Below are 18657 nucleotides of genomic sequence, written 5' to 3'. Positions count from 1 at the left end.
ACATAAGAGTTTTCTACGGTAACAGTTCAAATACTCTTGTGAGCCACTATAAGTGCGTTCCACTTGCCAATTTTCTTTTACACGGGGTACTTTTCTTCGTACGTCCCATGGATAACGAAACGCAAATCCCTTGGCGATATTTCTGTCGAGTCACGAGAAATTCGATCGGTGGACGAGTCCTTTTTTTTTATCAGGGATCATCGATGTATAATTCAGAGCAGAATTGACGGGGGTAGTCGGGGTGGATCTCTCCGAAACAATGCGGCGTGCGTAGTCGAGTGTGCGATTGCACATCGTCAAGCGTATTTCATCGATCAGGCACGGCCAGTGAATTTGTATCGAACGGCGAGTTGTCGCGATGCAAATTTCATCGCCACTCGCCGTTGTATCTGCTGTTTTATAATCCCTTGTTGGGAATTTTGTAACGTTGTAAATCGTAATTTCGAGCCAATCAACGCGAATGCTCCGATACGTTCGATTGACGGAGGAGAAATTTCGAATGGCGCCTGCTAACTTCGTTACATTACTTATGCATTACCTATATGGTAAAATAAAAACAGAATAAGTTGTTAATCGAGTTGGAGAAACATTTTTAAGCCTTTGGCGATCGCAGTGATCGCGTTCGTTCATAATAAATTTAATGAGTGAAAAAGCTTGATAATTATTAGGAAATTATTAAAGCCTTTAAGCGTTTTTATCTCATTTTAAATCGTACATTGCAAAGAATTCGTATGTATATTCGTGAATATAATAATCTTACCAATTACGCATATAAATAAATTAAATTCTTCGTTCATATATATCTACGAAAGAGTTTTAAGTAGAACGACGGGAATTTTCGACTTGAAGCAAGCAAGTTTTGTGTAAATTAACTTTAAATAAAAATAGAAATGAAAGACTGTTCGAGTGGAATAGGGGTAAATGTTTGGGTAGAGAAATATCAATAGATGGTATTGAACAGAGCGGAACGTGGATGCACTAAGCATGAATTTACCGAGCAGCGTGAAGCGTGCAAATTCACGGACGACCCATTGACCATCCAAATTGTTGATCGATAATGTCGCACGGCAAGATGTACGCAATAAGGGACAACAAAGACTCGAGTATCTGGGACTGGAATGTACTCTCCTCTAAAGCGGCTATGCAATTAACACCCTTCCAGAGGGACATTGTTAACACGCCTATCTAGATAGTTTGGGGATGATAAATGCTGAAACGTCTGAAACATCATACGCTGAACAATTTCGATGTGCCTAGTGGAGATTTACGAGGGAATTCAACATGCTCCGAGATTAGGATAATATTAATAGATAAATTGCTATCGTAGAAATACGATTGTTTGATTAATTTTATTTTTAAAAAATTGTGGCTCACTGCGATACTTATTTTTATAAACACGATCGAAAAAGCGGAAACCAAATATAGACGTTCGTTTTATCTTCTAAATGCGATAACGAATATTATAAAACGTCGGTATTCGTTTCACGAAGGAAGAAACGACGCTTTAAACTGTTAAACAGCAATTAATCAAAGCTGGAAAACGTGATAGACGATTACGTAATAACGAGCTCTGTTTACCGATCGATCATAAATCTTCGTGTAGATCGCAGTCGATGTAGCTAACGACACTCTTTCAAATTATACTTCCGGAAAGGCAGCCAGCGTTTCCTGGTACCAATCAGAAATATACGCTGTTCCGTGTATCGGTTATCAGCGATCTATTCGCGGTAGTGGCAAATCGAACCCAAGAGGTGTGCGTGAGACCGCCGCGATTTTTTCCATCCTGTTCATGCAAATGCCAGTCGCGCTTTACGACTTCTAACGAACCTCATTGCCACTGCCTTCAATTTTATTCCCGATCCATCCTATCGATACTTTTATTCCTTTCGCAAACGAGAAATAAAAAAGGAAAAGGAAGAAAAAAGAAGAAACTACAAGCGTCGCCATGATGAAGCAAAAAAAAGAAAAAGAAGAAGTACAGTACGTTATTCGATTTTTTCTTATTTTGCGTGAAAATAAATTTTCTCTCGCGTATATGACTTCGCGACGAAAGAAAACGCAAAAGTTTACTCCAGCTTTCCCGAGTTTCAAATATTCGCGCTGGTTTAACTCTTCGAGCGAGGCAATGTTTTCTTATTAATTAACCAATTAATTAATTTAAGTCACTAGTAACGTATTAGAACTATCCAGTTTCTCGTATTGAAAATCGAAGTACACATTGCTGTATAGTCGAGGCAAAACGTAACTGGCGATGCTATTCGATTGCACCGGCTAATGGAAAATTTTCCGACCCGGTTGCAAGAATGTATTAGGTGAGGTCACTTGGAAAATGTCGTGTTTGGAAATAATCGAACAATTAGGAAATTGCATTAAGTAATTATTTTTTAAACAACTACGTGTTTCCAGATAGATCTTGATCACACGTTGATAAAATCTATTCGATCGATTATTGGAAATAACGTATAAAGAATGTTGGCATTTCCATCTCTTAGAGGTACTCAAATCTTTTCGCACTCTAGAAGATTGGCATCTCGGAACCATTTGATTTAGAGAAAAATTCAAGCGAATGTCTGCGATCGTTTCTGAGGAAAGAATTTGTAACGTTTCACGCGTATAAAATTCTACAGAGGAAGTACTTGTAAATATTAGGTTGCCCGAAAAGTGTCTTTCTTTCGCAAACGTGTTTTTTACAACAGTGCAAGCTTCATACAAACGTGAAACCAAGTCTGTGAAATGTCGCGGTGTTTATCTCAAGAGAACAACATGGATCGTACGTAATTCGACAAAATAATATAAAACAAAAAACATTGTGCGTCTATTATTTCCTCATAAAACGAAAGAAACTTTTCATCCAAGTTCCAACTATATTTTATATATAGTACATTCTAACGAAAATGACATTTTAAAACATCTTCAGGATTAAGGAGCAGAAGATACTCCGAGTGGAATGAAAGAATACCGAATGGTTGAGGAAGTTTTCACGAGTCGATCCATTGAGCACCGATAATCAAACGATCGTCTAAATAATATGCGTCGCAAACAAGTTTTCAGGGATATTCGACTACGGTGGAATATTCAACCTCTCGACCAAACGAGAATAATCGTCCACGTCTGCGAAATTCATGGACCGACCGCGAGAGATATCGTTAAATATTTGTGTCGGTCGTTATCGAGACGCCGGCGAATGCACCTTCGCCTGACCCTCCAATCATGCCTCGTGGATATGGAAATTCGGTATTTTTCGTTTACCCGTTAACTCTCTCTCCCTCTCTCGTTCCTGTAACACGAACGATCGTAGTTTGCTTGGAGGGTGAGGCTGAAACGCAACGTCATTTGCATTTCGCGTAAATAACACGGACACGCCGTATGAAATCTCCATCCTTGCGGATGTTTCGAATTTTCAATTTGTTCTGATTTTTCCCTTCCTTGCATGTTTAATGGAAGGTTAATTGCAAAGTGGTTAAAAGATCGAGGATGTAAAACGCAGAATAAATGTTCGTTTCACCGATCTAAATTGTTTCTCTCGAGTGAAAACGATATTTACCAAATTACGATTTTTATATTTATCGAAACAATATTTTCGATTTTGAAGAAACTCGATGACGAAACTCTTCGCGAATAATCCAGCATGGATTTCAGAAATAATTCTTTTCCCTCGCTACCCTATGAAATGTCCACTCTGAAACGCATTTTTTCCTACGTTCACACCAATCCACTCGACTTCACTGTCTCTCGTACTGTATTATTCGTCTCTTATTTGTCAGCTTAACCCCTTAACCTACGATTTACGTTCGAGAATTTTCGAAAACGTAACAAGCTATTATATATTATATCATACAGGGTGGTTGGTAACTGGTGGTACAAGCGGAAAGGGGGTGATTCTACGCGAAAAAAGAAGTCGAAAATACAGAATAAAAATTTTTCGTTCGAGGCTTTGTTTTCGAGAAAATCGACTTTGAATTTTCGCTCGGTACGCGTGCAGTACGTTATAACGGATCTCACTGTAGATCGTTGTCTCGATGGAAAAATTAAAAAAAAAAATTTTTTTATTCTATATTTTCGACTTCTTTTTTCGCGTAGAATCACCCCCTTTCCGCTTGTACCACCAGTTACCAACCATCCTGTATATTATATTTGGCCCGATCATCGTACTACGGACTGTGCCCGTAATATTTACCTCTGGCTCGATCATCGTATTACGGACTATGCCCGTAGTCGTAGGTTAAATATAGGATTATACAGCGGTGTAAGCGTTATCGCGCGAGAGAACACGGAGGAGAGAGCGCGGAACAATCTTTATCGGATCGCCACCGCCGACCAGATGATATCTCCTAAACTGAACTTGGAGGGAACTCTTCGTGCATTCATGCGCCGTATCTAGTCGTGTAATGAGTTCGATCCTGTCGTAAAACTCACGAATAAACGAGCATTCGCGAAACCAAGCTGCGGGCAAAGTGAATTTAAGGGTATACAGGTTTCTTTCTTTTTCTGCCTTCAAGCGTCGCTAGATAGATCGCACTATTTTGCAACTTCATGCCTTTAGAGCAAAAGAGTTTTACGGGTTTACGCGTCTCTTACGAAATAATCTTGCAAAACGAAAGCAATTGTTCGTAGGACGCTGTGTTAATTAATTTCAGTCAAATTTTAAACGTATTTCGCAAACATTCGCAAAAATTTATTTTCTAGATTATAATTTTAATTAATAGTTTTGGAAATTAGTATACAATTGTTAAAAGGTAAAGATATAATCGATGGGAGATATGGATAGTAGAAATATTTTGAAATAAACACGAGGAAATTGAATTATATTGATATTGATTTAGCAGAGTGGCTCTTAAGTAGAAAATCCCAGTATGCGATCAGACAGAATCACAGTGGTTTTCAATAGAGAGTATCGATTATTCAACGCAATTTGTTCAACCAATATTCTCGCAGAAAATACAAGTAGCTCGTGAAAACCGTTATCATTTTCAAATCACAAACTTATACTATTCCCAACGAGCCACATTTTACCATGCGCTGTATTTCCCCAGCCGAAATACCAAAGCCAAACGACTGGTCAAACACGATGGAATTTAAACATATACAGGCGGGTTTAGCTAGTCAAATTACGCGCATTTATCCGTCGTACATTCGAAATTTCGAAAAATAAAACTATTAAAAAAAATTAAAAACTCGAGAATAAAAGTAGGAGAATAATAAAGATGATAAAACAGCAGAATCGCATTAGGAACACACGCATATATGTAAAATGAAAAATCATCGCAACAATGTTTCGTTATCTATCGTCAATTAGAGGACGCGAAACGATCAAATAAAATTATTTACAACGAGAAATATTTCAGAAATGGATCCAGTTCGCGTTTCGCTGACCGATCACGAAAGAAAATATGACAACGTAAAATGTTTTAAAAGTAAATATAAGAAGATGGAGGTGCAATCATCCAGCGTATTTCAACGCTGAATTATCAGTCGCGAGTCAGTGAGAATCAGCAGATACGTTGGCGAATCAGGCGAGCATCATTAATATTCTCACGCGTTATCGAGGAATCGCGAGGAAGAGTGGAGAGAACGCTTTCTCGCAACGTATCATTACTAGCACGCTAAATCGCGGCTCTGTATCTATCTACGGTGTCTTGTACACCCCCTGCCACCCTCCGCAGCCCGTAATCTTATCTCACTGCGAATTATACACGGCAGACAGAAGCCTGGAATTTACTGGCGGACGTGGATAGATCGAGATTACAGGCGAACTCGCGTGCGTCTCGGCGATGATCCGCGTGACAGCGCGATGGGCCCACCCGGGGAATCCCGTTAATGAGACATTTTCTCAAGATCTAATGGAAGATCGAAATGGCGGCCAACGTAGATATCACGCGCTACGTCTTTCCACTGAAAATTTCAACGTTATCGTCAAAATGTTCTCGATACTCTTCGCTGCAATTTCTATTTAACGAATATTTTTATTGTAATAGAACGGAAAGAGAAGAAAGGAAAATAGAAGCGAACACGCAAGAAAAAGGAACGAGTTTCGACACAGTAATTTTGCTTTGCAGCGCGACGAATCGAGTCACGTCAAAGGCAAGAAGTAGGAAATCGTCTGGCATGTAAAACCAGGCCGCAAAGTCGCGGATCGTCTCCGGTCGCCCGAGGAGAACTTGATTCGTCGAACGAAGAAGACGATAATGATCGTCGCGATAGTCAGAGTTCCCGGGAGTACAGTAACAACCGGAGAGAGAAAGAGATTAAGAAACGACGGGGGTGGTTGGAGAAATATTTTTCCTCGATTCGAAAGTCGTTTGAGACTCAAAGCCGACCAAGAAAAAAATATTGCCAACGGGGGAGCGAAGCAAACACGGAAGGGTTGAAAACGCGAATTCGCGAGTTTATTCCATTGGCTGTTTCGTAAATTACCTATCGATTTTAGGTTAATTTTTCCTTGGAAATTTTAGTTGAAAATTTCTTTCTTGTATCAGCGATGGAAAATAATTTTAGCGAATTTAAAATAACGAAATAAAAAATATGATGACTCGACAAGTATTTGATAGTTTTAGATTTATATTTAATAGCAACGACGATGAATATTTAACAAGAAGGTTACTGTACTGAAATTTTATGGTTGATAGTTTCCGCGTTAGAGACGAAAATCGATTTTGATAAGTTTAAAATTATAAGACAAGAAGTACGTTGACCGTATTCGTTAAGAGGATGGATGTTTCAAAATTTTAGTTCCTGAAATATACGTCGTCTTTACAAAATGTATTTTGGCTAGGGTTGTATGTACAATGAACCAAGCTTCGAGAGATACCCTGTATATCTACAACCAGGAGCTTCTTGTCACAGTTTTTACGATGTGTGACAGGCCCTCGCCTACCTGTCCTACTTTAATAACAAGAAAAGGTTGAAAGAAAGAGTTTCTCTACATCGTTGTACTCCAGTGACAGAGCCAGTAATAATGGCTAGGGGTTCTTCCCACAGAACAGGCGAAAAGATACTTTAAAGTCACGGTTTTCAGACACGACTGCGTACAGTAATATATCAAGTACATCGAGCGTGTTTGATCGGTACACCGATTACTTGCTTGATAAAACTAAAAACTTTGTAAAAAGCTTTGTCGACGAGTTTGACTTCCGAGAGTCTTCCTCGATACGATAATAGAAATAAGAAACATTTAAAAGCGAAAGAGAATACCATCCTTAGGGAGACAACTTCTAACCACCGCGAAGATCTTATAAAACAATCCACGAAATAATTTATCTCGCGTCGGAAACGATCAACATCGCCGTAATACGTACTACATATAAATACCATAACCACGATGAAGGCGAATCTGTTCTCCAGCGGCTTTCCAGCGCGAGAGAAAAAAAAAAAAAGAAGAAAAAGAGAAACGAGGAGGGAAACGGGTCTTAAGACGGCGAGATCTTCGCGAGCCAATAAAACCGTTTTGCCTCGGCTTCTCAAGATTCTGGAAACAGCCTATGAGGCAAAAGAATAGCATTTCTGTAACCGGTATATACGAAGATAGAAGGACGAAAGAAGACCCGGAACATTCACAGAGACACAAAAATACAACGTTCTACAGCCACCTGCTAACTCGAAACCTTCTTCGATCTTCCGGAAATGAAGAAGACTTCGTCGAACGAAGAAGATTTTCTAAAAGGAGTGGAGAGGCCAAAAAGGCAGGGTGGAAGGGAGGAAACAGAGTAGAGGGGAAGAGAAGGAGTTATAGAGGGTGGAGAGGAAGAGAAAGATAGCCGAAGTATACCGTGAGCCAAGGATTGCTCTAGCCAATAGCGTACTCTTGGCTCCTCCAACCGAGAGATAGGATCGGATCTAGATTTGAATCACGTAGAAGCTCCACCCCTCTATCTTCGTTGTATACACGGGTATCAGCGATGTCGGGCTGATCGTTTCGCTATGACCCCCGAGTGGCGCGAACGTTGCATCAACGTAGCTCGGGTAACGGTCCCTTAGATGTGATTCAGGTCCGAAGGTTCGATACGACCCAGGGGTCGGATTTAATTGTCGCGAGAATCTTGCTTGGCCAACTCCGTGGTCTCGTAGTTTGTTTGCTTGGTTTGTCGGTGTTTTACAAATGCAGAGACGAGTCTTTGTTCGTTCGTTTGTCGGGGTTTAACGATGAAAATTGAGACGGATTACCGGAGACGATAAGGTTAATGGGGAAACGAATAAATTCGATGATCCGAGTGTATTTGGGATCGTTTCGAGGTTAAAGAGCTGCACTGAAATTTGATACGAGGATGGAAATTAAGATGGATTATTCGATATCGACGATTATTTGGAAAAAGAAGATGAATTCGATAAACTTCAGAGTTACTTTAGAATGGGAGACTCGTGTTTCTGTTTGATTTGGCTATCGACGAATCGAAACTCCGTAGCCAAGAGTATACGGAGCGCAACGAAAGCGTATACAGGGAAGACAGAGAGATGGAACGGAATACTCGTTGGGAATATTGGTTGGCCGTGTCACAAGTCTCCGGTAATGGAATGCGTTTCTCGCGTTAAGGGGACGTCCATCGAGAATCGGAGGAGAAGCACGCCGGTGGGCGTGTGTCTTTCGAGTGGCATTAATAGGTCTTTGTTTCGTTGGAGGAGGAACTGGAGGATGCTCCGGCAGCACGTCGTCAGCCGTGCGAGTCTATTATTCGAATGTGGAGCAGATATCGGTTGTCGATATGCCAGTAGGTCTAAATATTCGATCGATTCTCTCGTCTACCTTCTCTTCTCTTCGTTTCCCTTCGTCTTCGCGATCCTTTCCCCTCTTTCCTCTCTTTGCTCTAGTCAGCTCTCTGTGTTCTCTCAGACACTCGAATCCTTACGTGCCTTCGCGCACACCACCCTTTCCTTTTCACTCCGCCACGACTAACGCTGTTCCCGTTATCGTGAATTCGCCACTGAAACTCGCTATAACGAACCGAACAGGCAATCGATAGACATCGAACGCGACCAACGTGGTCTCGCCACCAACTTGCACCGATTTCCCGCGGAATTGCTCGCCAAATCGCGTTCTCAATGGCAGGAATAAGACTGAATACGTTCCACAGTTACTTCATGAAAATACGCAGAGTTCGAAGAAAATATATCTTTCACTATGCTTTTGTTTATATAAAAACAGCTTTACTTGTTTTGGTTTGTATTTAAAGCTTGCCCCTGAGATTCAACGTTGATACAGAAGTGGTATAACCTTGGTAAAATCAGCCAGAAGTCAAAGTACTTTTTCAATTGTGTCCATAAAGATACGAATTTATCGGAAATATCCGCGGACTATTATATCCGCAAACTCGACGGCGAAAAATCGATCAGTTTTGAAATCGAGATGTATTTATACGAAAAAGGAAAAATTCGTTTGCTACTTTGCAATCTCTTTAATGGAAACATCGCGATGGAAACAAGTATTCTTCTAGAGACGATCGATATTGGAAAACGCAAAGATTTATCGGTCCTTTTTGAGTAAAAGACCGACAAGAAGTCTGAGAAAGTTTGTGGAACTTTGGTTCTAAGTGGTGGCACAACTTATCCTTCCAGAAGGTAGAAAGAAGATTAAAGGATTTCTCAGAAAGCAAGATAGTAGCAGGAATATTTAGCTACTCGAATCCATCTTTGATGTATTTTATAACTGAAATTTGGTTGCTTGGCATGAAACTTTAAAACTCTATTTCGTAACGTCCATTACTCGAAAACGTTCTAACGAAAAAGAATCGTGGTCGGTCCAATTACTAAAGATATCCTGTATAATAGCGTAAGAACTCGTTAAACGCAAGAAAGTCTCCTTCGGAAGGTTAATACCGTTTTAATGAATAAAATATCGCAAGCTCTTCCAATATTATCTACGTTCTCCGTTACTTCTCTGATACATTGGACGTAAGATATACGGCTGTTTCAAGAGAAACAGGCAATTTAGATTTCCCGAAGAAATTGTCGAAGAAACCACGATATGCCTTAAACGGCTTCGTAAGAACATCCTTGCAACTCTATTATCCTACATATGTATATTCGGCGATTCTATCTCTGAAAAGAGATCGTTATTAACAAGAATCTTCGTCTTCGCCTCGTTTATCTTCTTCGAAGGATACGAATATCGAGAGAGCCCCAGGAATCGTATTTTCTGTCGAGATTGAGGTTGACTGATCGAAGGACGACTGGATGAATTTGTAATAAAAAAGTATAATGTATAAGTTTATGCTGATTCAGATCCTTACTCTCTTAGCGTTACTAGACAATGGAACGATAGGAAGCACGTTCATATATTTATAGCAAAAGGACATTACCAAAAAAGTTAATCTTATAGCTTCGGCTAGAGGCTACAAGGAACATAAATAGAAATCCGCTTATTAGTTCCAAAACATAATGTATATTCAAGGGTACAATAATATGCTCCGCTCCTTATTTAGAATATTTCTGCGTAATAGCAGTCTCCAGGTTATATATATAAATAAATAAAGACGTAGAGTTTCTCTTAAAGTAGTTACTTCAACATTTTCGACATTCCTTTCGCTCCTTCTCACAACGTTCTTCGTTATCGACGAGTAAACGTTATTTCCACTAATGAGCATAGCCATAGCTGCCTATCAGTGTTCGTCTATCAAACGATTCCCGTGGAACGTCGATAATGCGGCACGTTGGCTGGAAACACAGAGGCAGCCATCGCCGCGAGCAACTACTTTAATTACCGAACGTATTGACACTCGATAAATCGACTTCGTCGACTCGTTCCAGCGATTCCGGCTGCAGATTCGTTTACAGTCCACGATCCATACCTATACACCTATTTCTGCTTAATAAACTCTCGATAAACGGCCTCGTGCGGTGAAATCGATTGATTAGTCGCGTGTCTAACCGAGACAGTAGCTGTAACCGGCTTTTTAATTAACGTTCGTCAGTATCGTTGAAAGAACGTCGTCGGTTTCTTGCAAAGAGTTTATTGTTGCTGCCACTCGATAAGGGAAGTACACTTTCGTTTAATTGTAAAGTTCACCGACTAACGAAAGAGGAAACCTTTGTTTACCCTATGGCCATTGTTGCCCGGTTAAATGGCCACGAGTTGTCGCGATCATCTTTTACAATTGCTCGCTCGGAGCAATGCTTGACATTATTTACGATCCACATTCACGATAATCAAATTACTAACGAGTTACTGAACTTTAAATTTCCAGCGAATAGTCGTATTTTATAGACACGTTGTAAAAGTGCGAGGCAACGTTCAACAAACTCCCGAACGTTTTAAGAACGAATAACGATGTTACGAATAGCGTTTTTATATATGAATTTTGTAAAATACTCCGCTATGTCTCACTCGCTCTACCCGTTTCTCACTCTCTGTCTCTCAACATATTTACGACAAAACGAGTCAACGTAGGATAACAGCGGTTAGTTCGTACAAGGTCCTCTCTCTCTCTCTCTCTCTCTCCGGCTAATTAGTCCCGCTTGGTTCTCAGACGGTGGCTATTTAAACGGACAATACGATAAACCGTGGAAAGGAATAAATTACAAGCTCTAATAGCTGCCAGAGTGTCAGAGATTTCAGCTGCTCATGGGACATCTAATCCTGCTACCATTCTAAAAGTCATCCATACTTTCGACTACAGCCTCGAGTATCGGTTTCGCTAGAACTCCTCATCTCTTCGTTCTTCGCGATATCGCAAAGCGAAAGGGGGTAACTTTCCGATCCTCCTGCACGAACGCCGTGTGCAAAGCTCTTTGAATTAATTCGCGTTTCCCGCTAACGACCAACGAAGAATCGCTCGAATAAACAAAACTATCAAAGATTCCTCGATAATCTGGCGTTTTAACGACGCTGTCACAACGATAGAAAATACGAAACCTGCTAAATACGATGTTATTTCCATCCCTTTTTATCTTTCATCGGAAAAGAAAGGATTGGAAAAGCGACGAAAAAGAGGGAACGATACGCGTTAATCGCTTCATCTGCATTCCCGACGACCTTACAACGGTAACTGCAGCCTTTACCGACTCTCTCTCTGTTCGCCAGGTAATCGCGGATAATCCCGCGAATGGCTATGATCCGAACAATGATCCCGACTGCTGCCTCTCGTTTCCCGGCACCAGCGGGTTGGTCGACGTGGTTCGCAATGCCAACGAAATCGAATAGCACGAAGGGGAAGAGGGTCGAGGGGAAAAGCTCTTTCGGTGTTTTCGTTTTCATCGACCCTGCCCGGGATCGAGCTATCTCATGCCTGCAAGCTTCGCGACGCTATACGTCGTGGCGCTACGCGTGGAATGGTATATCCAACACGGCATATTGTCATTTTTAAATATCTGACAAACGAATATCTGTCAAATGGCACGCACTGTGCGTCAATCGTCTTCGCTGACGATCGATTCGATATTTCGTTGCAATTGTTTAAAAGAATTTGTCTCTTTTGACCACTTGTTGGATCAAACGACGAATTATCGAGGAAATACCCTTGTATTGATCCAACAAACTGCACCAATCCCCAGATACACGTCATACAGCCAATCGATTGTATATTCTCACGATCCGTTGTACGATCGAAACGCGCGTTTACCGATAAAATACAGTTACCGATTCACACGCATCGTCTAATTGTCAATCTATGTCTAATTGACCGCCAGCGATGCTGTTGATCGACGATCGACCGTCATAAATCCGTGCGTTAACTGTTAATTGCTGATACATGTAACGTCTAATGGCTCCCCGAAGGGACACACTCACACGCCACGCAGTTTTCACGAAGCAATTTATCGGATAATATCGGTTCGCTCGTGAATTAACCGAAATACGATATTCTCCAAAATAATTTAATTTTTGCTTTAGTTAACCCTTAGTTAACATTCGATACATTCGAGCAAATTTTTTATTACTGCAAACGGATATTCCAAAACATAATTATTCTTTTAATCTGCAACGACCGCAGTCGTCTTTTTGGAAACATCATAGCTACGCTACAAAAACTTGCAACTACTTTTCCAATTGCACCTCCGTCCGTGTCATCTACCGATTTCCAAAATTAATGCCGCAAATATCGACGATAATTAGTATCCTTCGCCTCGATCAAATTTTCTAAAAAAAAAATTCCGAACCAGGTTCGTTTCAAAAGATAGGCTTTTCAGAATTCTTATTTGAAATTCCCGTGGAATACGTAGTACGTAATTCGAAACTCGTTAACGATAGTGTATACCGGGGTTAAAGATAAAACGGAGGGCATACTGACCGTTCTCCACGTAATAACTGGTTTCATTGTACCGTTCGTCTGTGAATCCTGGCCTCTTCGCTTTCAAAGCTTTCGTTTCCAATTTCGCCTGCAAGAAAGAACGTAGATAAGTGAACCGTATACCTCGTGATCGGTGCCTGACACATGGCCACCGGAAACTCGAGCCAGAGAAAATGAACGAGGATCGAAGGGGCAGAGGATCGTTCGAGCTCCCACCCAGGGAGCGTTCCATCTTTTAGCAATGGTTAATTTTCGGGGCGGACTTTGGGCAAAGGTGATCGTGGCGTTCGTTTCTGGAAAGAAGTCTTCGAGGTGATCGGTTTCAAGGTGTCGGAATAACGAATAATTTGAAGGAAATTGGATTGGATAATTTGACGTTTTAAGTATAATATCGCTGAAAGATATTCACACGCTTGCTCCCTTTTTTCACAATATTTAATTACAATCGAGAAGATTAAGAAAAGTAGCAAGAGCATAATACCATAAAATTTATCCATCGAAAGAAACTTCTTAAACTATTTCCGACCTAAATACACTCTTTTCGAATTGTAAAAATTTCCCGATATCGATAAAAATTTACTGAATCGAGTTTTGTGCTAAAAAAAAGAAGATTTTTCTTTAAGCCGAACGAAAGCACAATTAGATGGGGTAGCTTGAAAAGTCCGTGGCGGAGTTCATAACGTATTCGTTGTCATAAATTCTTCTATCTGGAACAAAATGAGAAGAAGAAGAAGAAGATCCGTAGAAAATGAACAAGAATTTGGAAATTGTGAACGAAAGGGCGAAAATATTGGAGCGTCCATCGAAGATAAGACAGTGTAATAATTTGCAGCGGGATTTATCAACCGCAGTTAGTCGTTCAGTAGATAGTGACCGATGTGGTCAGACATCGAGTCCGCGTTCTAGCGGCTTTTGGTACTTAACACGGTAAATAGAATACAACAGATAGAAACGATATAAGAATATCGTAATATGATAAAATTTAACTTTAAAAGTTAAAATACGCGACAATAAAATTAGCATTTGAAAATTTCAAACATCAGTTTTGTCGTTTAAGAAGCTTCTTTTTATCCTCAGCTCGTTTAATTTTCATGCTATGGATTAGGTAGAGAAGGATTTTGCAAAATTCTAGTAATAATATTTAAAACCCGCGGGCGCGTTAACAGATATAATTTTAAAACAAATAATTTAAATTTGATAACCTTCTTCGGCTATTTTCACAAGAACATGACATACATGTAGATAATATTACGTACTTGTGATAATTATTTTGACATTAATTCGTACATTTGAATAACTTTCGACGAACGTTGTTCATGCATTATTAATACAAATCGTCCAAAGTGTTTACATAATTGTGAGCGGTAGTGTATGTATATTAATCATACAGTATCAATGCTAATTATCGCGTAAAATTGAGGATAAAATTGCAAACCGAAGGAAACGAGGTTAAATATCGGTAGCAAACGTACGGAAGAATTTATTACGTTTAAAAGGTATGAAAACAGGACACAATGGAAAACTAAAAATGCGATACGACGTAATGTAATACAATTTGAACTCGAAATGCCAAACAATCGAGCGCTATAAACGAGCGAAATTTCGCTAAAACGAAACATCTCCTCTGTCTCTACCGCGGAAAAACCAAAAAAAAAAAAAGAGAAAAAATCGAAAAACACGGGAAAAAACAAACGAAGACAAACACGGAGGATCGTGACGCGTCGCGACCATTTCCGGCTCGAAGCTGCGGTCTGACAAACCCGAGCAGAACGGAACAATCTTCCCTTTGTTTCGCGTGAACCAAGCAAAGCGGCGTTGTGTTCCAGCGCGCGGCCAGCCTTCAATTATAGCAGCCGAGTTGCGCCGCTCGGTCGGCCGAAATAAATTTACCCGTGGCCGACATTAATTCTCTCTTCGATCCCGTGCCAATAATTCTTTCATCCTCGTTGTCCCGCGGCGAAATGCTTCTATTCGTGACGGAAGCACACGATCCAACGTGACCATACTTGTTTTTTTTTTTTTTTTTGTTTGTTTCTTTTAAGATTGCGCGAATGACAAAGCTTGGAGTTTAGAGGAATGGCGCGCTTCTAGCAACTTTTATCAAAGTTTATAAATAATTATAGGCTTAAGCACATTTTCTGCGTTATTTCTGTAACATTTTCAAGAAACCGCTGATCGTGCCTGGATACGTTGATCGGAATTGTTTTCGTAAAGTTGTTCACATCGATATAAAATCCATGTCACGTAAGAATAGATGTAATAACTGAATTTGTGAAAAATTCCCTCTTTCCTTTTTCCAAATTCCTTCCACGTTAGAATCACTGGAGAAATATACGTGCTGCCGTGTATTTTTTTTTCCAGGTACGATTACGCCATTTATAGGTGGAACCATTTATACCAGCGGCGAGGTCTTTTCACAAGATTCGTATCGCCGCTGTAAGACCAAAAAAAAAAAAAAAAATAAATAAAAGAAAAAGGAAAAAGACAGGAAGAAAAACAGGAAAAGGGAGAAAAATGGACTCGAGAAGAATTGTAAGAGGTATTTTTGAAATTTACCATTCAGCCGGGTCGGTGAATTTCGCGGAATCCATTAAACGTCCAGACGAATTAATTAAAAATTTTCCCAGGACGAATTTACTTTGGGATCGTAATCCGCTTAACTGGCGCAGCTTCATTTAATAAGCATAATTAATTAACGTTTAATCGATTTCAATCTAGCTCGTGCCTCATACTTCTGACTTTCTATTAAAAAAAAAAAAAAAAAAAGATAGAATACAGTCCTGGCATATTTTATCAAATTTTCCAGCGTCTCGTTATCCGATACATTGAAATTATCGATATCGAAGCAAACTTCGCTTTACATCTAAAAACATTAGTCGATTAAAAAAGCAATTTCTGCCCCATCATATACTATAAAAAACAAAGTAATAGCGCGCGTTTTATCGACGAATAAAATTGCACTTAATCTAAACGCGTCCCTCCTAGGTTGCTGCGCTCCTAAATATCCGTTCTATTAAAATCGTTGATCACGTCGACAGCCATTACAAGGCCCGTGAAAATCATGGCTTGGCTCGTATTAATATCTGTTAATCAGCGCGATAATTAAAGGCTCGGAACGACGTCCGGATGCGCGATTTTCGCACACCCGGAACAAACGGCGCATTACGTTAATGGATCCTAATATTCGAGAGCCTGTGTGCTCTCGACAACGAACATCTCGCTTATACGTGTTTTAATTAAGACAATAATTAGTCGAAACATCGACCCATGTAAATCCGATTGGTCGGTCGCGTAACACGAAATCGCGACGTGCAAACAATTCTGTTCGAGGACCGATCGATACTATTACGTCGAGTAATAGAAACAACGTAATCGAAAAGCTCTTGCATATTCCACCAATAATATCCATTGATTTCCATTGTTCGTACGTATATCATTAACATTTTCGTTATCGATCACCGCCGCGTACTTTGACTGTGAAACGACTTGTTGTTCGATCAAACGACAAAAGCATCCTATCAAATTCGCAAACGTTCGAAAAATATTAAGATTCAAAATCGTCCAAAAATTTGTCTTAAGCTTCGTACGCGGATAATCTCGGTCTCGTTGTCTCTAGTCATTTAGAATTCCATTAACAGGCGACGCAACTGTATGGTAATTCTTGATACGCTTGAAACATTGCGCAGTATGTATATCCATGCTCCGGGTTGAAACGAATTCGGCAAAGTTCTCGTCGCGGATAAACCTTAATCGAATGCCAGGTAGAGCTCGATGTCGATGTCGATGTCGATCCGATTTTTCCAAATTCTAGCCGTGTTCCAGTGTCCAGGCAACGATGATCAAACGGCACAGCTCGGCCACTTGGTCAGCGACAAATTTAATTTAACGAGCTCGTGCGACCGTGAATTAACGTTGCTCGTTCTATTTCACAGGGCACTCGTCCTGTCGTGTTAGAATCGGCCCGCCGATGGTAACGTTTAAATCGCAATTAAATTTACATTAGCGGCCGGGCAGGGGTGCGAAGTTAATCAGGGCTCTGCATAATCACAGGAAACAGCGTCGGTAGATTCGATATTGACCATGCCGATGAAACGTTCGGATCAGGTCCGTTGAACAGGGCTACGATAAACGATGCTTTAATTCTTAGCTCGTTTAATATACCTGTTTGTTCTTTCAGTCAGGTCGTTCCTTGACTAGAAACTTCTGTAATTGGAAAATTAATCGCGGAATAACCATGAGACAATTAATAAAAACGTACCAACGTCGATGCAAGTAAATTATGTAATCTATTCTTGGCAGAAAGGAAATGACGTATAAAGGGAATGGGGAATTCCTACCTAAAGAAGTTATTACGTTCAATGGCACAAAATTCTCAGTACCGTGTTCTGAAATATCCTGAAAAACTTGAACCAACGTAAGAAATCCTCGACTCTCTACTAGCAACGAATACTCTCTCCTTCTCTCTCGACTTTGTTAATATTTCCCTTCGTGCGCGAGCTCTCGCCTAGCAAAAGAAACAAAAGGGAACCAGAGCGAAAGAGAGAAGGTAAAAAAAAAGAACAGGAAAGAGAAAACAGCACGTTCGATCGCGGAATAAAGCGTTCCGTGTTCCAAACGCGATACGATGTTAGAAGACTCGACTTGTAGAAGTTGCGGGACCGGCAAATAAAAGGAAAGAAGCGGAGGTGGTAGAAAAAGGAGAGCAAGAAACCACCCTAGGCTTCGTTGCCGTTCCACACGGCCGACTTATGTTTCCATCTGCACGAATTTTCGCGCCACTCGGCCCCGTGTTCTGGACTTTCGGCTGTATCGACCGGCCCTCGAGCCACCCCTCGACCATCTCCCTGCCACCACCAGTCACGCTTTCTGTCTGCAAGTCAATGTCTCCTTTCCACATCGACCACGCCGTACTCGTTGCCTCGGGCCTTCTCTACTTCCACCCTTGTGAATTCCGAGGCCGCCCCATTCGCCATTTAGGCTTTGCCCACCTTCGACTTTTCCTTCCTGCTTCGTCTTATCGTAAGATCCTTCCTTTTTTTCTTTTCCTCCCTCTTAGGTAGGCGAGACAGATAATGCGAGTGGAGAATCTTAGCATCGAGGGATCGAGTTAAAGCTGTCCTTTTTCTTTGTTTCTTCTCTTTTTTTTTCCTCCGAAGCGTTAGAACGAGGATCGAATGTGTAAGGCACGTGGAAACGACATAGCGCGGTCGTAAATCGAAATTTCGATTTAGATACGGTCGATTTTTATCGCAACGTTCTTCAAAATCGTGTTATTTCCACTTACTCGTGATCTAAATCGAACGTAGATCAAATCGTTGTTTCAACCTGTTTTCCAAAGATTGACAATCGTTCGGAAGAACGTCGCGAAAAGTTGCAACTCGTAATAAAATCGCCAGATCGTAATGAAATTTTTGTCTACGATTCTTTTCATCGAAGCTTTTCC

The 18657-nt window shown here is 40.5% G+C and overlaps 1 protein-coding gene across 3 annotated transcripts in view; it reads right to left on the bottom strand.

The window, feature by feature from the left end:
- The window catches only part of LOC117214005 (RNA pseudouridylate synthase domain-containing protein 2-like), a 174840-nt gene that overhangs the window by 42654 nt on the left and 113529 nt on the right, over window positions 1-18657 (bottom strand). For all 3 annotated transcript variants that reach the window (XM_033459794.1, XM_033459793.1, XM_033459792.1), the window contains one exon: window positions 13215-13302. In XM_033459794.1, coding sequence (XP_033315685.1) covers window positions 13215-13302 — 88 coding nt within the window. The remainder of the gene's footprint in view (window positions 1-13214; window positions 13303-18657) is intronic.

The sequence above is a fragment of the Bombus bifarius genome, unplaced genomic scaffold (assembly GCF_011952205.1).
Source record: "Bombus bifarius isolate JDL3187 unplaced genomic scaffold, Bbif_JDL3187 scf7180000009145, whole genome shotgun sequence".
Taxonomy (NCBI): domain Eukaryota; kingdom Metazoa; phylum Arthropoda; class Insecta; order Hymenoptera; family Apidae; genus Bombus; species Bombus bifarius.
This window is presented reverse-complemented; position numbering and strand designations above follow the sequence as displayed.